The sequence below is a fragment of the Argiope bruennichi genome, chromosome 1 (genome assembly GCF_947563725.1).
Source record: "Argiope bruennichi chromosome 1, qqArgBrue1.1, whole genome shotgun sequence".
In the NCBI taxonomy this organism is placed as follows: Eukaryota; Metazoa; Arthropoda; class Arachnida; order Araneae; family Araneidae; genus Argiope; species Argiope bruennichi.
The window spans coordinates 78,616,275-78,641,418 of NC_079151.1; the positions used below are offsets into that span (position 1 = coordinate 78,616,275).

The window sequence follows — 25,144 nt, forward strand, 5'->3', positions numbered from 1 at the left end:
ATATTAATTTAACAGCATATCAATTTCCAGTAAGATTTTCTCTCCAGTGTGAAATTTCTCCCTCCGAATGAATTGTCTTTCAATTACTGTAGAAATTGATTTTGAACGAAATTTTCTGGCATGAACATCAATCATCACAAATGATTTTTTTCTAGGCCATTTGTAATGAATTAGCAAATACCTTAGCTTATTTTTTAAATTGCATTCATAGATATATATATAAGACAAACGAGTATATGCAAAGATATTGTGCTGTGGTTACTATAGGAAACCGATTTTCTATGCCTTACTGTGATTGTTTTTTCTTTTCGTATACTAAGAATACAAAGAGGAAGTAATGTAATTATTAAAAATTACGAATTCGTGATTTTTATGAATCTACACATTTCAGACCTCCATGGGCGAGAGAAATTCCTTTTCAGAATTATGGTTGTGAATAGTATAATTCAGAAGGGCTCCGATCCGGAAGGACAAAATTTGTAATAACGACTTTACACCGAATTTGTAGATTTTTTAAAAAATCAAATTTTGGATTTAATCCAATCAGAAGATGTCTGTCCAGTCCAGTTTTCGAATATTAGTTGATACAAAATAAAGAGAGCAAAGTGGATAAAATTTGGTACCAGAAATTAACATTTAATTTATATATAACTGTAAAATTTGGAATTAAATTCGTCAACAATCTGTATATCGGTTTACACTTTCACAAGCACGTAAAGATGATAACTTAAAACACCATGACTTAAATAAAAGAAATTTGGTAAGTGATTTTTCTTACTACAGTTGTTGTAATTTCTGTTCAAAATGTCTATTCAGTGTCTTCTTTGTTGTGTATTATCCTAGAGCTCCCCCTCCAAAAAAAGTCAATGAATTTTACATGCTAATAAGCTCATTTGTTATTACTGTTGTTCGCCATTGGCCTGTGGTTAATAATGCACGAGTATATTTTTTAGAGTAAACGAGGGAATTTCGGGTAGATCACTCCCGCTGATTTATTGAACGAACTGAGGTACTTGAGATATATTAAAAGGAACCAAATATTTAAACCGTTAAGAGTCTAGTTTTGAAAACTAAAAGAATCTGAATTTTACTTAAATATCATTTTGTGTAAACATATATTTTCTACTAGTTTATTTTTATATTAACTTTATTCTATCGAACTCGCTTTTTCCTAAAATCAATGTTTGTTTTACATTTAAAAGAGATATAAACAAAAATTTAAATTTTTTTTAAATATCATTTTGTGTAAACCTTTATTTTCAAAGAGTTTATTTTTTTTATATTAATTCTGTTTCGTCGAAATTGCTTTACCATAAAGTTATTACTGTGTTTGTTTTATATTTACTTGAAAATGATCTGATTGCATAAATTGATTTTTGAAGGAAACTAAAATTGTATTTGTCAAATTTTAAAGTGATAGAAATCGATTTCCTTCTAAAAGTCTTGAAATGTCAAGCTTCAACAAAGATTAAGGTATGAGGCATCTAGGACTTTTGATATTTAAACATTGGTGTAGCTGAAAATTAAGCTTTATTTGTATCTGGAATTTTTTATTCACATTTAATTTCCATCATGTTTTTTTTTCTAAGCCACATTATATAGATAATAATATACTATCTTTTTGAGACATTCCATTAATTACATTAATTGTCTCAAAATATAAAAAGAAATAATCGAGCATAAAAACACAGGATAATTACTTTACGGACTAAACCTTTCTTATTAAATGTTAACAATAACTTTCGGCTTGGCTGAGTTTTTTTTTTTGCAGTGAGTCATGCATAATCCTAATATTATGCTGTTCATTTTGAAAAATGAAACTAAAATAATTAAGATATTGCTTATCAGATCTTCATGACTAAATAATAAATGCTCCATGTTAGGTTGTTTAACGTTCAAATAACTATTTGTCAAACTAACCCAAAATTTCCGTTTTTTCGTAGAAGTCTCACTCACACGCAAGAAAAATTCTTTCTTCCTGTCTACTAGGCAGAACAGCGTTTAATGGGCTCTGTCCATGACCGATGTTGTTTAACTGAAACGTTTATTACTCATTGGTCGAAATTGAGTAATAGATATTTTTTTCTCATAATGAATGATTCATCATAACTAATGTTTATACGCAGTTGAGATGTTTCTATGTTTTATATGCTGAGAACTTGAATGTATGATGCACTTTGACAGATGTGCTTTTAAAATTCTATATCATTTCTAATAATAAAGATAAATAAATGTTTGTGTATGCTAGTGATCTACGGGCCAAGCATTTTGACCTAGAATTATCATATTTGGCAATATACAATTTGATGGATGGAAATGTGCACTTTGCATTGATTTGTTGGAAATTATGATGTTTTCAGCGATAACTTCTAAAAATCTTACAGCATTGAATACAATGTTTATACACAATTGAGATGTTTTTATGTTTTATATGCTGAGCACTTGAATGTATGATGCGCTTTGACTGACGTAAGATTTATAATTTTTATATAATTTTATATAATTTTTTTATTAAATTTTATATAATTTCGAATAATAAAGATCAATATGTGTCTGTGTGTTATAGGCCTTTTGATTAAGAACTATCATATTCGTCCATATATAAGTTGCTGAGTGGGAATGTGCATTTTGTATTGATTTGTTTGAAATTTTGATGTTTTCCGCGATAACTTATAAAAATCTTACAGCACTGAGCACACTGTTTATACACAGTTGAGATGTTTTTATGATTTATAATAGCACTTGAATGTTTGATACATTTTGACTGATGTGCTTATTAAATTCTATATCACTTCAAATAATATATATGAATATGTGTCCCTGTATGTGTGTGTGCTGGCTCTCCACGAGCCGGTCTTTTAGACCTAGAACTATCGTATTTTCTAATATATAATTTGATGGGTGGGAATGTACATTTCTTATCAATTTGTTTAAAATTTTAATTAATCAAAAATTAATTGAAATTTTATTGTTTTCCGCGTTAGCTTCTGAAAGTCTCACAACTCAGAACGCAAATATTACACAAAACTTTACATATTACTAAAAAAAAAAATGCTTTTTCAAATATACCATACACTTTGTTTATTTTTTCCTATTTTTAATCAAATAAAATATTTTAAGAGTGTTTTATAATAATAAATTTCATTGTTGAAGAGAAACGCAAATAGTCTTCATTATTGCCATTGCCATTTCATCCTGGCTTTTTTCCATTGGTGATTATGAGAATAAGAAAAATTAGCTTCTTTTTTCAAGTTGCGTATACTTTATGGAAAATACTTTTATTAAATGTTTATAAAAAATTCACCTTTATTTTAGAACTAAGTAATTGTAAAAAAAACTACGTTCATTTTTAAACACTGCTGGTCTTTCTTGTGATGTAATTGAATGCATATAAATAATGGTAGAAAATCAGGGAAATGCATTGCATAATTAATAGAACTTTATAAAATTTCTACAGCAGGATACATTATTTATCTATAAAAAATTTGAAGTTTAAAAATATTTTGCTGGAAAAGCTGTTAAATACCAAGTTACATAAACTATCTAATTAAAAGTTTTAGCAACAATAAATTCCAGCGAATCAACTAGTCGTCTAAAGCGGCTAGCCCCAAATAAATAATAATTCTTTCTTGAACAATATTTATATAGAGCAACTTTTTATTTTTAAACACATTCTAAATAAACACATACTCTTTTTTCTTCTAATTTGACAGTAGAAATAAAATTCACTTGGTTAAAATTTTTTTATACAAAATTATTATTTGATTTTACCAAAAGTAGCAGATAAAATCTCGAATTTGGATTAATAAACAGATGAACAGAATAGTATTTAAACTTTCGATAGTAAAATTTTTTATAATTTATAAGGAATTGTAAATGCAAATAATATTTATTTATTATAATACAAACTATAAAGTTAATTTAAAGAAGCTTTTATTGTTTTATTCTTATATGAGTTTCGATAAACTACAAAAATTTTTTTGGATAGATATTTAAACGAGATTTGCATATTATTTACTAAAATAAATAAGAGAAATCCGTTGCAGGTATAACTAATCTGCAACGGATTAGAAGGTATAACTAATCTGCAACTAGAAAACATATTAAACAAATAACTTATTCCAAATTGGTATTTATAATACAATTAAAAGTTACTTAATGTGGAAAAATAATATTTATAGCATTGTAATCTACATAATTGTATATTGCAAACATTTTTTTATTATGTATATTAAAAACATTACATTTAGCACGACAAACATAGAAAAATGATTACTACAAAACTGCACTTATTTTCTTTGAGGATAACTCAAAAGCTTTTATGCTGTGCTCTATTTTTAAAGCTTCCAGGTAATGCATAATTTAGCTTTGCTTTATGGTTTATTGAAATGTAAACGAACTCATGGGACCCTGAGTACTATTAATTTACCCTTGAGAGAGGATGCCATGATCCATATTTGGCACCACTGAGAAGACGATTTCTCGCCAAGAGAGGCAACCGAGATATTTTTAGTCACGAGGTGTCTAACATGTATCCAATAGCAGCAGCGAATCGACCCGCTATCCGTCAAAATCCAGCCGCTGCGATCTGCTGACCGCATGGGTCGTCCACTACTAGCTGCACTCGTGACGCAATTCCGTTCACTTCTTGTAGTTGTGCATCACGTGCAACAACTCACTTTGCTTAAAAGCCCGTCCAAATACCGAAAGGCAAATGGAATTTATACATTTATTTCGTCACAATCGACCAGAGAGTAATCTTTCTGTGTTTTTGAACCTGAAAAACTAATAGGTTTATACCTTTTACGGCTTCGGCATGCTTTTTTAGTTTTTTTTTGTACTGCCACATGGATTAAAGAGTACCAGAATGGCTAAACAATTTTGCCTGCTACTTGTGTAAAGTAGGGTAGGTAGAATTATTTCCTTATTTTCCATGTGTTTGAAATCGATAATTCAGAATTTTAAAATTAGAGCGAGTATTTTATTCAGACAATGTTAAATGTTGCGACAAAATTCAAAAGAAGTCTAAAAAGCAATGCACTGCTGTTTTCATCTTTATTTAGAAGATAGCTTTGACTGATAATCAAATGTAATGATAAAAATAAGAAATTAGATATCTGATACAAATGTAATTACATCTGGAAAAGAATTATATACATATTCATCATGACTTCGTTTTTGTCATAATAAAACATGAAAAATAGAAAGGAAAAATCTCATTCAATGAATAGATTATAATTTTAAAGAAAATAGAAAATTGAGATATAGAATCGACATGTAATTCATAATATTTGAGAAGTATTTTATATTAGGTTTTACTTGAAAATCCTGAAAAAATAAAAGATCACAAATCCTTTTTGTGGACTAACTGCATTTCAAAAAAAGATAAAAAAAAACATACTCGAAGAAAAGATAAAAGTATCTTTATAAAAAGATAAAAAGATATAATATAAAAAGATTATGTGTTGGCTGAATTTGTCAAGTTTAAATTCAAGAATATTTTTCTGTTAAATATAAACAATGGCGATAAAAATATATTCTTATCATAAATTTTTGAAGTTTTTTTCTTATTTGAAAGGATATTCAGGAAAATGTGAACTTATACTTAAAAACGATTTGCTTTCGATATTTTATATTTTTCTAATAGTTGTTCTAATGAATTGTTACTTTTAAAAGACCTTACTTAGAAAGAATTATAAAGAATAAATTATATGAATATTATATGAGTAACAATAAATCATACAGTTCGAAAAACTACAATTAATAGGAACTAAAATTCAATTGAACAATTTTAATTCATATTCATGAAAATAAGAAAAATTATAAAGGAAGCCTAGAAATCAAAGAAAATGAAAGGCGAGTAAAACTGTTATGCTAACTTCTTACTGATAATTTAAAAAATTCCTGATTCTCTCAATTTTTAAAAGAAATACGTCACTTATTAATTGTAAAAAATATACTTAAATTTGGAATATCCGTTTCATCAATATGAATTATATTTCATTAAAAAAAGGAACAATGACGGTGACGACTTCTTGGTTTTGCGATTTCACACACCTGCAAACAATGGCCATAAGAAAATTAATTGATTACTGGAAAATAACTTTAACTTAGAGTGAAAAATAGTTTTCTTAGAAATAAATAAGTCCCTGAAAAGAGATATTGAAAATAAATTAATCTCCAAAAGCAGTTCCTATGACTGCTGGTGTATGCAACAGTATGTCCCACGACGAAGGAAAAGTGCACACGAGGATCTTGAGACTGCCCACAGTGGACAGCACACCGGTCAAGCATCATCTGAATCCACCCGCGGTGGTTATCACTGCGGATGATTCAGATACTATGATGGAAAGTCCGAGGCGAATACCTATGTCAAAAAGTCTCATTTTTAGTGACAGGCATAGGACAGACGTGACTGACTTTAGAACCTTCTCTGCAAAAAAACCTAATGGAAACATATCGCCTATACTAGAGTCACCTGAAAATTCGTCGCCAGAAGGTGTGCAGTTGGGGCTTTCTCCTACAACTCCTAATGATCAACAGCCAGGTAAGACAGAATGTTTTGAATACATTCAGAACTATTTAAAGTGAAGGGAAGAGGAAACTATATTCGTTTGTAAATTGAGTTTAATATTAAAAACTCTTGTAACCGAGAATTAAAGTTGAGCATTATATTGGATTTTCATAATTAACTCCTTCACTGTCAGCGACATTCATAAACGCTTAATTTTACCCCAACTTCTCCTGGGATATTTCGTAAATGGCAGTGAATGGGTTAAAATTGTTGTTGGTTATTACATTAGCGTCCAGTATTAAAGGGACCAAAGAACAATAATTATTAGTAGAATATAGCATATTTTATGAAAAAAAAATTATAAACATTTAAAAATGGGTAAAAATGCATTTTCCCAGCTTATTATGAAAATAAGAAGAGCAGAAAGGACTACACTTGGAAATCTCTACAACTGACATTTTAAGAGTTTTTTTATTTAAATAAAACATTAGAAGTTATTTGCTAATTTTATTTACATAATTTATTTTGTTTATTTGAACGCGTTTGTTGCTGTGATCGATGCCTGTGATTCGGATCACTATCTAATAAAACGCTTATTTATTTGTTCTTTTAATTGTAGTAGAGAAGAAAATAGCTAATTAAAAAATATGCATGAATCACAAATGATTCATGTTCTGAAAAACATGTTTAAACAAGAAGATATAAACTAAACATTGGCTTGTTTACTCGCATCAAATTGTACATTGACCGAGAACTTTTGTTGTGACGCGAATGTGACTGACACGGCAGTCAAGGTATTAATTTATTTTTGTAACTATTGATTTCAAGCACCATCAACTTTGAGTGATTATTTTTTGTCTAATTTATGTTTACAACAAAAGTTGTTTTAAATATAATCTGCTTTAAATTCTTTGTTGGAAATACAAAACCCAAAACAAGCGTTTAGATTCCGAAGAAAACATTTTGAAGTAAACTTTTGAAAAATAAGTATATTAATTTTAATTTATTATGTAAAATTACATTGATTATTATTATTTTTTTTCAAGTTAGAAATAACTCATAAAATATAAGAAAGCTTGACAAAAGTAATCTCGCTCAGTTTTTAATAATATTTATGTAAATCAATTGAAGAAATCTTTTTGAAACTGTGTTGTTTATCGTCGATAGCAAATTGTATTTAATTGATTGATGCAATTGAAGACATTATGGTTTCCAACTGTTTCATAAATGATGCTAATAATCTTTTAAGAAACTATTTTCATTCCAATGTTTAAACTGAAAATTTTTTAAGCATAAATGCTTCAAAAAAATTGTTAAGGAAATTTATCCTAATTAAGTAACTTTCATTTGAAACCCGGCAGTTTTATTCAATTTTTAGACGAAGAAGCTTTTGAAAGAGGACGGTCAGTTTTATTCGTTTGACCTTTATTTCAAGAACAAAATTTAGAATTTAAAGCTTCCCGGAAAAGAGTAAGTAGAGATATAAAGTAATCATCTCACGCAACTATAGACTATCTATTTAAGTATCAATTTAGAACTTTTAAAGCATAGAATGATTGAGTGCATCATTTTTCCCCTCGTGCGTATGCTTTGCTCTTCATATTTGCATTTTTATGACCGAAGAATGTTCTTCTATGTTTCATAATATGGACATCAATATTTTTTTGTTTGATCTAATCATATTATATTACTTTGAAAATATGGGCAACCATATTTTTTTAGCTCTTCTGCGAAAGTTTTTTAGCTTTATAATTTGAAACAATTTCATCCAAGATATTTGAAATATTCAAATTAAGTTAATTCAAGTTTCAGTTGTATTTTATGGTAGCATTATTTCATTGAATAGAGTTAGAACTTTTCAGATACAGCAATATTTTCAATGAAAATTCATTATTTATTTATTCATGTACTCCGTAAATTTAGAGTTCCTTTAGAAGAAAGATCTATTCATGAAAAGAGATGTCTTTCAAACTGTGTATGGATATTTCCATAAGCTATATAAATATTTACATCAGATTTTATTGCTGCCAGTTCAATGAAAATAAAAAAATAATATAAATAAAATTTAATTATTTAAAGAATAGAAGAATTTAATTGCTAAAGAACTTAAGAATTTAAATAGAATTTAATTATTTATTATTATTAATTATTTAAGAATATTTTAATAATTTGACAAATTAAATGATTAGAAATAATTATTATAATTTTTTCCGCAAAAGGAACCATCATTTTTTAAAATTTAAAAAGAGCTTCAGAATAAAAAAACAAATATAATGCGAAGAAAAGCAAATTATAAAAAAAATCCCCAATATCAATTAAAAGTAATCTCAATAATATTATTTAAATATATTTTATCGGTAATATAGTAAATATTCTTGTGGAATTTTTGAAATTTGAGCAGTTGTATAAAACCTTGAAACAAAAGATTCTGCTCAAAATGCTATTTCATCAATTATAAATATGAAATAATAAACGTCTTCATTCATTGAAAATAAAACTATCTTAAAAGAATAAGGAAAGCCCTCATATAAAAATTAATTGATACTTGTTTGTTGTTTATTAATAAAAATATCTACTTTGTGCAAAATGACCATAAGCCAAGATTGAGTTCCATGCGTCTTGCCACCATTATTTCATCAAAGGTGGTTATTCATCATGTTTAAGTGGTACGAGAACCTTTTTTTTATCCAAATATTCAATTTAAGTGATTGTATAACTATTTCCGTTTATATATCAGTTGATAATAGAATTCTAATTAAAAGAAAAGGGGGGACTCTTCAAACATTTCTGTATATCATGCTCAAAAAATGAAAGTGGAACTGTGGTTCTAGTGGAATTATTCTAAGTCGTATTGGTAAATGATTGTGTATATGCTGAAAAATATCATAAAGTGGCCAGTAATGATGTATTCGATGAGTTTAGTAAGTAATATAATACAAAATCTCCTCCAAACAGAATCAGCGAGTGTAGTTCATTTTTTTTTTCGGCAGACACTGTTAATGGCTCGATGTATGGGATTAAGTGTATGTTCGAATAACAATTTTGTCGATAATGTAGCGACTTTTATATTAATGACTAAAACTGATTGGTCATTTCGTAGTATATCAACTCCTTCCAGGTGGCTGATTCCCAACTAGAAAAACTAGGCAATTGCAGGGGGCCGCTAAGCTCAGACCGAGTCGCTAATCAAACTCTTAATTTTTATTTTTTACTTTTCTAGTTTCCAAATAAATAAGGTTGTAAAAAAAAATACATTTTCTTAATCTACTAAATTACAATCTACAGATTGTCTAAACGCAGTCTGCAGAATATAAATATCGATTTCGTAGTATATCAGTTTCTTCCAGTAGCGGTTTTCCAACTAGACAAAGTAGGCAGCTGATTAAAGTCGCTTATGCCTAGGGGTCGTAAATCGGTCACTTAAAAAATAAATAAATTTGTAAAAAAATACAAAGCCTATTAATGAAATCGATACTTACAATTCTAATGTTTTGGGGGATTGAGTGTATGTTAAGAATAACAATTTTTCTAATAATATAGCTACTTTTAGACAAATGACTAAACTAATTAAACATTTTGTAGCATGTTAGTTCTTACTAATGGCGCAACCCCTGGAAGGACACCTCGAAATGAGGATGAGAGGCTTCCGGCATGGTGGTTGGATCTCGCTATCCTGGAGGGTACACAAATAGGTGGGGGATCTGACTCCTCTCATCGATGACGGGACGTACTTCCTTCGGGGAGGGTTGTATCGTGGCCGGTGATGACCCTTAGAACTCAACCACAGTTCCCGCCAGTGTTGCTGTTGCGGAGGTCCGGTCATTCAGTTTTATGGTTTAAATTCGTGTGCCTTCGTGGCGGGTCGGAGAGTCAGATGGCTGACTTATTAATGGCGGATTTCCAACCAGACTAAGGTTGGTTGAGAATAGCATATTAATTATATATTATTAATTAAGCATAACAAAATATAATTGTCTATTATTAATTAAGCATAATATTATATAATTATATAATATTATACTTAATTATATAATATATATTATGTTATATCTTATTAATTAAGAATATCAAATATATTAATTATATTATTATAGCATATTAGGAGTCTGTATATTAGGGCTGCTAGGCTGAGAGTAGGTCGCAAACCGGTTACTTAAAATTTTTTAATTTTTCGTTTTGCCAAATAAATAAGTTTGAAAAAAAATGAAAATTTTATGAATGATAAAATCTTGGAAAACTTTTACTGTTTTATCAAGTAAGATTGATGAATTTCCTATTTGCTTCATTGCTTTAGCTTAATTGTTAAGAGTATTTATAAAATCGATCTTCTGCTCCAAAATTATTAAGTGCAAACGAAAATGTTATAAAGTGTAGAATTATTGCAGATAAATAACAAGTGCATTATATTAATCTAAAAAAAAATCTCCATGTTAAACTCCTTAAAAGAACTAACAGAACATCCTCATTAAACTCAGAACTAACTAATTAAACTAACTAATCCAGAACTAACTCATTAAAAGAAGGACCTCATAATATGAATTGTCTGGTGTCGCAAAATACTTAAATCCGCTATTGATTGTCTCACACTGAATTGGTGTCTTTACGATTCTAAGTGCAGGATCTAAAGTTAATATGCTTACATATCCATGATTAAAACAATGCACTGAGTGAAAGTGAATATACATTTTCACCCCACATATGCTTCTTTACTTGACACTAAATGCTATAAGCCGATAAAGCCTATTCAAGGTTGTTCAAAAAGAAGAAACAGATTAAAGCTATATATTTCCAATGAACAACAACAGATAAGAGTGAATACTATACATTATCAGATAGAAGAAAATCCTAAAATTTTATATTTTGGATTCTAATAATCCTTATCAAAGGTCTCTTCTGCTCATTTACAAGAGAAGGGCGGTGCTCCAGGAAAAGTTATTTTGTATATTGTGACATAGAAAGAGTAAATAAATTGTTGCAATACAGCTTATATTTTACCTCTTCGTAAAGAAATTTACAGTTAGTACAACTCCCACAGGGGAGCAGTCCAAAAATGAGGATGAGAAGCTTCAAGTATGGTGATTGGTTCTCGCCACCCTGGTGGATACAGAAAGAGGTGAGGGTTGGCTACCTCCCATCGATAACGGGACGTACTCCTCAATAGAAGGGTTGTACCATGAGCTGTGATGGCAATTAGGACTCAACCACAGATCCCGCCAGTTCTGCTGCCGCAGTGGTCTGGTCAGTTAGTTTCTGATTACAGTTAGTATAAAAAATTTGTTGAAGTTGGTTATGAAATGAAGAAGCCCACATGATGTTTTGTTTGATGTGGGAACATCAAACAAAAATGTTGAGCGTATCGCTACTGCTCTGAGATGTAGTAATAAGAGATGCACAGACAGTAGAAGCAAACAGCTTAGAATATCTCAAGTCACGGCATGGAATGTGCTTAAAATTATGTCAACTCTATTCAAAATTTGCAAGACTGAATTGTTACAGAATGCTTATCTCTCTATCTTCATTTCGTTTACTAGGAACTAGTTGCTTCACCTATAGCAAGAAATGATTATTTTGTTTCTAAAGCGAATGGCACTCATGCTATATAAATAAATACAACATGAGTGTCATTTGAAATTTCTTCAGTTAAGTGAAGAAATTTGTCTATTTACTGTCATTAATTAGAAATAAATATTTTTAATCTACCCCTTCTTTTTGAATAATGGAATAATGTGGAACTTGTTTGGGCGCGAAGAATTTACATGTTTCATTGTATTTGTTCAATGCAACAACACATTGTTACAAATTTTTTTAATACCAGATTATTTTTCCTGACTCTACAGCCATTTACCAGAAGAATCTTAAAGTTGTATATCATGAAATAATTTCATTATAAACGAATCAAGCCTTCTTCATTTGTGCTTGCTATGGAATATGAGAGCCTAAGAGTTTTATAATAACTAGTTACTATTTAATCACGATAAATAATCAAATAAACATCTTAAATATTCTAACTAAGCAGCATAGTTTATTAAACTTTTCAAATTCTCGGAATTACTTTGAGAATTACGTTATCATTTTAATGGCAGTATGATGATAATTGCAAAAAAAAATGCAACCTGAAAATAATCAATAATCTAAATAATAAAATTGTTTTCAACGGCAGTATAATCTGCTAAAAGAAATCCTGAAAAGTCATGAATAACAATTTGAATAATATAACTTAAGTTCAAGAGCAGTATGATGAGTATTATTAAAATATTCAACAATACGATGACTATTATTTAGTTAACAAACATGAAGAATAGGCTGAATAATATAATTGTTTTAGGTTTAGCAGTGATATTTTCAGTATTGCTAAAAGAGATCCTGAAAAACAGCCAATCATTTAAGTTATCTAGCTACTTAGTTCAATAGCAATTGTAAAATAAGATTGCGAAAATTAGTTAATCATCTGAAAAAAGTGCTATTGTAAAGTTTAACAGTATGACAATGGATATTATTTAAAGAAATATTGAAAAATAGATAATCATCTAAATAATATAGATTTTAAATTTAATAATAGTACGAGGAAAATTGTTAAAAAATTTAAGAAAGACTGTAAATCATTTGAATAATATAGCTGTTAAGTTTTAAATAAAGAAGGTTCATTTTTAAAAAATCACCGCTAAAAATAATTCGCAGACGACTGATTAATGCAATTAATTTTAATTAAAAAGATTCAACAGAAACACTTTCTTTATTCTAGTTCCTGAAGTACTATCGATCAATTATCCTTAATTAGAATAAAATAAATCAAAATTCATTTCATAGTTGGATTTTTGGTTTCTTTTGTTTATTTGCTTTGAATTTTTGATGCCGAGCAAGAATTTCACAAGATTCTTCCCGAGATTCCCAAACTTTTTTCCCCGCAGTGCCAGTTAGGAAAGGGCTTGCTAATGACTATTGATTTTGGGATTCGACCTGGCATATTTCATTTTAAATATTCCTAGGCATACATGATTTCCAGTAATTGAAGTAAAATTTCTTTTCCCGCGTCTATCATATATTTTTACTTCAACGCTAGATGTATTAAAATGGATAAATGTGAGACTAAAAAGATTAAAGTAAAAAAAAAGAAAAAAAAAAGAGTCCAATCCATTTTTTGGGGGGAACAGACGCTTTAGTTAATTTTTTTTGTAACTGTCAATCTAAAATAACAATAATTTTGGTATGAAAAATTTTACTTTTTTTCAGGTTAGTCTAAATATAAAGTAAACATGCTTTAAAAAATAAACATAGATAAGTAAGCAATTATTTTTTTTGATGTATCTAGTTACAAAATAAAAATAAAAACCTACATAAATATGTCATAAAAAATTTAAATCAATTGTAAAGAAAGGATAAAAGATATGGTCTGTAAATGCAATTATATATAGGAGGGAGTTCAAGCCAGGATCTTTTAGAACATTTAACGTTAATTAAATCAACGAGAACAAGATTAAAAAGAACATTCATTATTTTTATTAGTTCAAAATACTGCGATATTTTCATTTCAATGAAAATTTCAAAGGCAGTTTATTTCAATGACTGTTTTTATTATAATTTTACAAATGTTCCAACTTTAAAGACTTAAAATAATGCTATGTAAGTGCTAATACATAATTTCCAAAAGAATAAACATATTTAAAATGCATGAGAAGTATATTACAAAGAAAAGCAAACTAATGAGTGTAAAGCTTAAGAAATAATGTTTTTTCAAGAGGTTTCTTTGATGAATCTTGGTATATTTAGGACACACACACACACACACACACACGCTCCCCCCACACACGCACGCACAGACAGAGAGAGAGAGAGAGAGATAAAGCGGAGAAAATTTAATTTAATTTAACTTAAAGTAATGTTTATTGACATTTGTCTAGATTATATTAAAGAAATTATTATAATATACATAAAGGTTATTATAAAATATTATATAAAAGTTATTATAAAAATTACTATAACACACTTCTGATATTATATAAATAAGAACATTGAATTTAAATTGATGGTACTGTCATCTACTGCTTAAATTACCATCATTGTTTTGCTGATGATGCAGAGTATTTCACAATTTTTATACTAGTGTCATTTGTTTCGAAATTTGTTTACAATGTTTTGTAACTCTTCGTTAATGATGATCAATATAATTTTTCTTTCAGCATTGGCAGTTAATTATAATTTCCTAATTCCTTACATAATGAGTATTCGATATTTTCTATCAATTAGGCATTGCGTTCTAAGTGTGGGTATTTCCGTTCAAACTGTTGTAGGTCTTTGATTCTACTCAGGAGAAAGAAGGCAAACCACGAAGATATTTTATTTCATTTCGGTAAATCGGATATAGGTTTCGAAATTGATTCTCCATAAATTTTGAATCTGAAACTGATAAATCGGGTTTCGATAAATTTACCAATGTAATAGATTATGAATGCATAGAGCCTCTGTTTCTATGCTATTTTATTTGTTTAAATTGAGTTAAATAGTTTTATGAAAAAAATTCTACCCTCTTTATATAATATGATATTAATGCTTATATTTTCTACTAATAATAAAAAAGAAAGTGGGCGTGCGAATTGTCGTTCAGCATGAGTGACATATAGCTACGAAATTTTTCATAGATATACTTTGGAGAATGGAAATCTGCATTCATAATGATTATTTTTGAAATTTTAATTAGAATTCAGCTATTGAAATTAAGCGAGATTTGGTATTTTTCTACGATAATTCAAAACTATTACTGCATTAAATTGTTTTTTGCATCATTTTAAAAAGTAAAAAAAGTAATATCAACTTGATTCCCATGAAGATTCTTGACGAATTTTCCAAATTTCTAAAATTATTTTTGTATAATTTTCAACATTAGATTTTATTATTGCAATAAAGTTAAAACCATTTTTATCATTTCATCAAGAATTAAATTTATGATTCATTGATTAAAGTTAAAGGAAAGACATTCTTCTTTGCATCTCTAAAATTTATATGGGAATAAGAAAAAGAAATGGAATTATTGTAAAAGACACTTAGCTTTGGGCAATTAAGTTTTTAATGGCCCTATGGTGTAAAAGCCTAATGCAATGGAAGTCGAATGCATTAGGCTATTATGCACGCACTATGCAAAATAGTGCAGATCTTTTAACATAATATCAAGCTATATATGTCACAATTTATTGCGTAAAAATACTTTGTTGAAGAAATCATGATCTTATGTCTGATTTGACTTAACTGAAACAATTTTTCCGGATAACTGGTGGATTTTTAAAGCACCCAGTTAAATGTAAATTAATTGGAACAACCATCATTTTTTATAAAATTAATTCTTTCTCAGAAATTTTCTGTCTGTAAACGGTTCCATATACATTTTGTTATGAATGCTTACTTCACTTACTTCTAGTCTAAACTGATTACATGAAAATCGTACATGTACAATCATAATCGAGCATTATCGGGCCAGTTTCGTTTCAGGGCTGTTTTGGAAGTGGTCGATTATATGAATTGTCTTATTTTTTTCTGTATGAAAAAAAATGGATATCATTCCTAGGAATAGGACTAGAGTTATTACTCTAAGTCAGCATACTTCTACTTCTATGAAGGATATTGTTACAACAGTTAGAGTCGGAAAATCCGATATTTCTGGATTATTAATTGGCAAAATGAGTTTGGAATCCTTTCAATGAAATTTAGAAGGAAACATAAGGCAGCACTTCGAACATACAAATTTCACGTACGAATTCGTCAAATGTATTCTAAAATAAGTACAAATATTCAGACAGAATTATTGGTTTTTGGTATGAATATTGATCTATTAATTATAAGACGAAGGCTTATTAAGTCAGGGAAATGGTCAAGAACACTAATCTAAAAACAGCTAAGAACACTTGCATTGAAGAACCTGTATTTTTATGTATGCAAAATACTCTGCCTGCAAATATTTATTCTGGAAAAATCAAGACAAGAATAAGGTTGTATTCAATGGTGAAACACATTTTATTTGTGTAAGGTTAACGATCAATATTTGTTTAGACTAACAGCTTGAGATTCCATTAGAGAACAACACCTTAATCACACTATTAAATCCTTCAAAATCAAATATTTTGGGATTAATTTATCTTTTGGGAAGTTGGTAGCTCAGTTCTAGTTAAGTAACTGATGATCACCATAAAATACACTTCAATACTTGAATATAAGACTCTACAACTTCTGCAAGCGATCGCTAGCGATATTGGTGTATTTCAATCAGATCTTGTTCAATGTTCTAGTTCTATGTTGGAGAAAAAATTTTCAAGAAAGGAAATTGTCAATTTTGGTTAGCCTGTTGATTCGCCATATTTAAATCTCTTTGAAAGTTTATGGATTATTGTGAAAAGATGTGCGAGAAAGGTAGAGAGCTCAACCAAGAAAAACAGCTGAAGTTACCTCTTCGAAATTTTTACACATACTTTCCAATAAAGGCATTATCTCCTTTTCCCCACATAAAATTGAAAACTTTGAATATGACTGCAAATATTTTACAAGGCATTGGTGAACGATAATTATGGAATACACTGAATTTATCATTTTACTGAATATAAGATGAGAATATTTTAGACTCTTTTTTTGCCAATAGATTGACCCCAAAATTTGACGCAGTTATAGTCTCATCATAAAATACCCAATTTCATTGATTTAAGTTTTAGTTTAGTTATATTAACGCCTCGTTTTAAAGCATCAGTAGGGCTATTTTGGGACCGACTTCGTAATTTGAACCTCGGTCAGGTGACGAGGACAACATCTGAGCTGGCACTCCCTCTCTAAACTTTCGCTTCACACTAGCGGGAAGACGTTTGACCCCGACGGATTTAATGTGCACCAGCTCAGCGACGCGGCAACTCTTCAGTAGAACCGGGCCTCGAAACTGCGTTCTGAAGTCGAGACCTTACAATCAGACCATCACGGTTCTATTCATTAATTTAAGTAATTCCTTTAAGGTATAGCGTTTACATGCATTCCAAAGGACTTACTGACAGATGGTGAACCCTTTGACAAATTTGATAAGAATCTATATTTTAAATGCTACACCTGGTGACCAAAATTTTTCTATCTCTTTGTGTTTTGTAGTTTGTAGCTGTCTTTTTAACAGATTTTCTGTGAAGGAAATTCGTTCAAAATTTGACAGAAATCTATAAATTTGAACGTAAGGCTAAGTACCATATTTTGTTTATCTTGCTCAAAATTTTTTTGATTCATCATACTCACACATACATTGACAAACAGATAGACGTCATGCTAAAAATATGTTCTTCTGACTTAGTGAGTTCTGAAACATGAAGATTCATTAAAAGACGCATTTTAACTTTTGACGATGGCAACACTTTTTCAATACTTTATATTCGAGAAAGTAAAAATGACTGAGTATATCATAAAAGTTTTGCGTCACGATGAACGTAAAAATTTATTCTCTATATTAGGGAAATTCATACTGAAACTTGAGCATTTTATTATAAAATCTAGATAAAGACGCATTTTCTACTAAATTACTCTGCCTATATAAGTGAACTTATACAAATTAAACTATATAATTGAACAGTTTTGGATTTGTCCCAATTAAGTTGCACAATACTTTAATATTTTTGACTTAATTTAAAAGAAACTCCTTATTTGAAACAATCCTTGAAATATTAATGGTCTTTCCATACTTTGAACTTGATGTATTGACGATACGAAAAGTCAAAATACGAACACATTATAAAAATGTGAAAAATAAATGAAATGTTTGGAAGTCCATTTGAACTTTATAGCTTATTTCTAGGTTCTTTAAAAGAATTTTCTCAAAGCAGACGAGAATTTAGTTTTAAGAAGTCAGTTTTAAAGGTTGCTTTCAAGTATTCATTCAACTGCAGTTTGAGATAAACGTTAGCGTCCCCTTTTAAAGTTTTTATTTTGTTCGTTTTACAGATATTGTCAGAAGTTTCAGAAGAATTTTTGGCATTATTTTGAGTTGGAAGCAGTGAAAGTGTCTTTCCATAATTATGATTAACAACAAAATGTTGAAAATATTAAAAGCAATATCTCCGTTTTCTGGGAATGAAATATAATGCTTTATATTTTTGAAAAAAATATCAAAATAAAAGCATTTTTGATTTTTTTTGGTTGACACCAAATTTGCAGAAATAATTAAAATTTCACATGCATGATAAATTGTTTTGATCATTCTGAAGAAGCATCTGTCATTTCATATAACAGTGTTTAAAATATTCTACTAACAATCTAAAAGATTTTTTACTAAAAATTGTATGGGAAATATTCTAAAATTTTTATAAATATTGTAATACTAAAACATTTATTAGAATTAATTTACTTCTTAATGAATTAAACTGAATTATTTTAAATGTCAAGCAATTAATCTTTTGCAGGTTTCTAGATATTTACATTAAAATTAGAAATCCGATTTTCAAAATGATGAAGAAATAAATTAATAAATTAATTGTGTCTTTAAAATCGAGTCCAAATCGCAAAATGTTGTTAAAAGAAATTGTCTTTTATTTCCCTAAACTGTCTTTTTTGCCTTAATTAGCAAACAATCACGATTAGTTCCAATAATTTTCATTACTTCTGCTATATATTGTTTTTCAATCTAAAAAGCTTTTCTAGCTTTACTAAAAACAACTTCTATTGTAAAAAAAAATATGACCAGTCTGCACACAAGTGACAATCTTTCGTATAAAAATAGGAAAAAACTAAAATTAAATTTCTAAAGCAGCAATGGCGTTCATTCTTATATGTAAAGCCTTAGATTAAAATAATGACATACTTTAAAAAGCTTTAGTCTAAAGCTGCAAAGTATATTAAAACAAAGAAACAAACAAATAGCAACAAAAAAATAAACATGATTAAAGCATTCCAGTTCAAAATATCTTACCATAATAACTTTTAAGATTGATTCATTTATCTTTATTTTATTTCAAAAATTTGTTTTTAATCATTTAGTCCGATAATGTGAATAACAAGATTCATATAATACCGTCGCAATGTGTGCGCTTGTAAATACAGCATTTAAAGGCAATAAAAATATTATTATAAGATCAAAATTTTTTAGATAATATTTAAAAATTCAGCAGTAATAAATTTGGTTTCAATGGAGAGCTAATTTTGTAAACTTAAAAGTGTTTTAAGAAAGAGACTTGCTGTTTCAAAGCTATTACAAAAGAATGTTAAGATTTTGATTAAAGATTTATTTAATATTTTACAAAGCCATTCCTAATGAATATTTTTTTTTAAAACCAAAAATAAATAAATCGTTTGAGAAAAGAGGGAACAGATTCTAATATTTCGCTTTTAATTTGTCTATCTCAATTAAGAGATGCGAATCCTTCACAACATCTATTTCAAATGTATAGACAAATATCTCAACGGAATTTGACTTTGTCCATTTCTTAATTAGGGGGAAAATGTCAGATCGTACATCATAATTTGGACGGATGAATATTTATACAATATTCTTAATTCTTTGTTCTCAAAACATTGCAGTCAGATTACAAATTAAGGATTAGTGGTTTTTCGTTATACTGACACTAGATAATTTCATTCAATATCTCTTCTTCTATGTGTTTAATCTCTGCTATTTTAAGATTCAGTAAGAAGTCATGAATAAACAAGCAGTTTATGTTAGAAATTTTAGTCTCAAAAAGGAATGTAATCGATTTGATCCTTTAACAAAATTGCACAATCATAGAACAATCAAAATGAAAGATAATTTTGATTCTCTTCTTTGAATATAATATAGAATCATGAGAGGATTCTAAAAACCTAAGATTCTAAGAGCCCGAAAACGCCATGCTTTAGAAAAATGAAATTTAGAATGTGTTCTAGTATCTGAAATTATAGTTCTGAGTTATAGCTTTGGTTTCAATATATCAATCTTCAGTCTTAAATTTCAAAAGTCTTTCAAAATGGATATTAAGTTTTCTTCATTTAATGTGAAAAAATTCAAGCATGCCTTGCCCATGATTTCCAAGATTTGTGCTGAAGGGAAAACGGAATAGCATCTTTATTAGGAGTATTCAAGAATATTTCAGAGAAGATAATCACGTTGGTATTTAGTTCTTCATATAAGAAGCTATACAAAGAGAGACACTACTGTAAAGGTCATTAAAAAATTGAACTCGAGATTTTGACGAATCTTCATGTTTTAAACCTCACTGAACCCGAAAAGCATATTTTTGGGATTGCATCTCTATATATCTATGAACACGATACTATTAAAACGATTTGAGCTAGGAAGTGAAATTTGTTATGTGGTTCTTACACAGCAAATTTATATATATCTATAATATTTTAGTGGATGTTTGTCTTATTGGCTGTTCGAGTGTTGAGGAATTCGATAACTAATAATAGTAAAGCACAGGATAGATAAAATGTGGTTTAGCAACCAAAATGCAGATTCTGGTTAGATTTTGAACGTAATGTATATAAGGGTTGACCGTCTGTCAGTCTGTACATGAAACGTCATATGTATCTGCAATGCAAGAGAATATATATACAAATGTATGTCTGTGAATATGCATGTCTTTTCATGTATGATAAATACAGGTTTGTTTCTATGTGAATGCAGATTGACAAAAACGCTTTGCTATAGACAGATGAAATATGTTTTTTGTATATAAACCAAATTTGTAAATTTCTATTAAAACTAGAATGAAATACAGTCAAAAGTCTGTCTATCCGGATGCATGATAATTACGAGGCTTGCAGAGCTAGTTAAGTAGAATTTGGTACACAATTTAGTATCTAAATTATAGATTCTTATCAACTTTTGAACGAAATCTGTGAAAGGATGACCATCTGTCGATCGGTATTTTTGAATGCACGTAAAGAAAATAATTCAGAAACACAATGACTTAAATAAATTAAATTTGGTACGTCATCTTGTACTAAAATTGTAGTTCAGTGTCAAATTTTAGTTTCAATTGGTTGAAAAAAGACGTAGGAAATACATATTTAATTTTTGGGTATTTGTGCATTAACCGCCAAATGGTTTCAGTAAAAATGCTTTATTCACTCCTAAAATCTTTATTTTTTTAACCATAGTTCTCCCAAAACCTTTAAGACTTTCGCGGGATTGTTCAAGATTCGCAATTATATCGCAATGTACGAAGAAGGTGATAACAACTTTATAAGACACTATGCGATAAAATTTTGGGAAGACTACTCCAGCTTGTTTGGAAATTCTGATTTTGATGAAGAACCAAAAACTGTCTGTGTATCTGCCTACTAGATAGCGCTTGTTTCTATAAAGCTGTCACAATTTTAATCTGGTATACGATTGCAATTAGTGAAGCTCATATTTCTGTCTGTTTGAATCTGTTTCTGGTATTTAAGTTAAAATACAGGTTTTGGCTGATCTCTACAACATTTACTAACTTTTAATTCATAAAGGATTTCAATCAGATAAACAAAATATTTTGCATTTTCTTAATTTATCAAAATTTCAGATTTTTATTCAACATATAAATTTATTTATTTTGTGCATTTATTTCATTTTTGATAATGTCTTCAAAGAAACTTAAAAATATCCTTTCCCTTATTCTAAATAATATGAATAGCACTAAATTATAATTGTATTATTTCATAATCTGGAAAATTTTAAAATAGCATAATTTCCATATGTTCCTTTCAGTTAGAAAGAAAAAAAATTCTAATGTTCTAACATAAATTCTTATTCGTCTACTATCCCAACATCTTAAAATGTTAGAGTTTTTAAAATTAGCAAAAATTGTAAATAATGAGTATAATTATTAATATTAAAATACATGACTTTTTAACATTGTATATTATTTGTTTTTCACAATAGCTAACCATTAAGAATGGTCTTAATGAAAATATATACTTTCACTTGAGAGTATGTAATATATATAAGTTTTCGAATCCTGTCTGCTAAATAATATGTCACATATTTTTGGTTTAAGTAGAGTGCAGGTTTGAGGAAGTTAAAGAGACATGTTATATTTTTAATTTCGTTTTATTCTCTCTCTTCTCTCCCGGGACACAAACATTCCACCAAAACATCTTTAAATTTTTAAAATACATTGACTTTTACACCAGTATTTAATACTTTTAACTTTTGTTCAAGCTTGATTTTACAAGCTTCATTGTAATGCGTTTTCCGCACCACTGTTTCATTTAAATTTTTAACCTTGTACTTTAATTTTGGAATTTGTATCTTAATAACCTTCGCTTTTATATTTTATCATGTGTTGTTTTATTGTTTGGTCAATAATTTTTTACCACTTGTTTGGCGCAGCATAATCAAGTATGGTTCTTGCGCCAGTAAACCCAAACCAACCAACCAACCAACCAACCCGGGACACAAACAAGATTATTTACAAGAAGGCAAAAAGGGACGAACAAATGATCATTCACCTTATATAACATAGGATTTCTGGCCAAGCGCCAAAGGAATACATATGATGACCTTTGACAAGGGCAAAAGTATTAAATGAAGTATCACTTTCATTTGATACGTAGTAATGATGGCATATTAGTTTTACAAAAGGATTAATTAAACCAGAAGTGGAATTGGATACGAAATAAGAGAATTTCTTACTTTGGGCTAAATTAAGATAAAGTTTTGGAAATTAATTTGGTTTAAATTGAGAGTTTAAAATATCATTACACGCACGCACGCACGCATGCACACACACACACACACACACACACACACACACACACACACACACACACACACACACACACACACACGCATGCACGCACGCACGCACGCACGCACGCACGCACGCACATGTGTGTGTGTGTGTGTGCGAGTCTTTAGTGAATCGAAGTATAGTGAAAAACCAGCGGGAGTGGTTTTCCCGCAACTTTCTGTCAACCTCTGCAATTAAGGTTTTATCCTCTCCCTCCCTTGTAAAATTATGGACCTTGGAAGAAGCTGCAAATGACATTGGCGAATATTAGTTACAAAATACGAATTTTTTTTACCTAAATCTAATGTTTTAATGAAGTTATCGTTAAATGTGCATTTTTATGTCTTGTTGTCAATTGAGTGGAAGCAAAATTTAAATTGTTATAAATATGTGTTCGAATTTCATTGATTTAAGTCATTCCATTTACATGCCTGCAAAAGTACAACCTTTTGAAAGATTTTCAAAATTAGATAAGAATTTTTATTTTATGGTAGTTAAAACCTGTGTACTAAATTTTGTTTACCTAATATTTGTGTTTTGGATCTATCGAGTTCACTTGCAATCAAATAGCCACAGAGATTTCCTGTTAATGCAGTTTGTTCAAAATTTGATAAAAATCTACAAATTGGAACTAAAGTCTATATATGGAATATCATCCACATTGCCCGCAACTTTTTATAGTTATCTTGTTTACATATAGATAGAAAGATTGACAGACAGACTGACAAGCATCCAGCCAGACATAAATACATACATAAGGCCAAAAATGTATTTTTCTGACTCAGAGAGCTCTTGAATGTGGAGATTCGTCAAAATTTCGAGGTGGAATTTTTCGACGATTACAATACTGCATTCGTACTTCGTATATGAGAAAGTGATAAACAAACAAATCAAAAATATATTTTGGATGCCTTATATTTACCGATTAGTTTTAAATTTAGAACAGAACTGTAATTTTAATCGTAAGATTACCTACTGAATTTTATTTATTTAAGTCGACTTTTTGAGTTATAGTGTTTACATGTATGCGACAGATATTTAACCAATTGCTAGATTCAGTTTAAACCTGAATAAAGATCTATATTTTTAGATGCTAAAATTATGCACCATATTTTATTGATTTAATTCTTGCATTTTTTATTTATAATGCTCACAGTTATACTTCAAAAGATACGTTCTTCGGATTGAAGGAGGTCTAAAATATGGAGATTCGTCAAAACATTTGATAATTTTTTTTTGTCAATAAAAATACCTATCTTTGTATGTTTAGCATACGAGGACATAAAAATAGGACAGTTCTTTATAAAAGGAGAAATTTTCGACGTTTAATTAACAAATTTCTATAAATATGTTTGAATATCTTTGATCTGAAATTTCAATTTGGTGCTCGATTAAAAATACGCTTATAGTAAATTTTCAACAATGCCCAAGATACAAAATTATTTTCAAAAGAATTAATATCTGATTGATCCATACGTTTTTATCTTAATATAAATATTTATCCTGTTGTTGTTTCTTATGGCACTTGCCATGGACAAGTCCGCTATTACGAAGACAGCGATTTAAGCCGGTAGGGGAGCGTCTCTTGTATTTATAGTAGCGCCAACTAGGGCCAAGAGTACGACTTTGCTATTCACTCATCACTCATTCGCTTGCACAATCCCTTTTTACAGGGGGGCACATTCACACATCTCACAGATGTGTGAATGTGCCCTCCTGTACACAGACAGAGCAACCATGCTCAAACCGGGACTCGAACCCAGGACGCCCAGATCACAGGGAAGACGCTTTATCCCTATGCCAGGACACCGGCATATTTATCCTTTATCCCTCCATTGCCACTCCCTCCTCCTACGGCGATTTTGGGCTACATTCATTCTTTAGTCTAAAGCATATAAAATTAATTTTTTTTGTTCAAACAATATAGACAGATTTT

The 25,144-nt window shown here is 29.2% G+C and overlaps 1 protein-coding gene across 1 annotated transcript in view; it reads left to right on the forward strand.

Annotated features, from left to right (window-relative positions):
* The first annotated feature begins 5,691 nt into the window (after positions 1 to 5,691).
* Positions 5,692 to 25,144, forward strand: part of LOC129966849 (solute carrier family 35 member F3-like) — a 254,879-nt gene continuing 235,426 nt past the window's right edge. Inside the window, exon 1 of the mRNA XM_056081442.1 lies at positions 5,692 to 6,547. Coding sequence (XP_055937417.1) covers positions 6,196 to 6,547 — 352 coding nt within the window. The 5' untranslated portion in view covers positions 5,692 to 6,195. The remainder of the gene's footprint in view (positions 6,548 to 25,144) is intronic.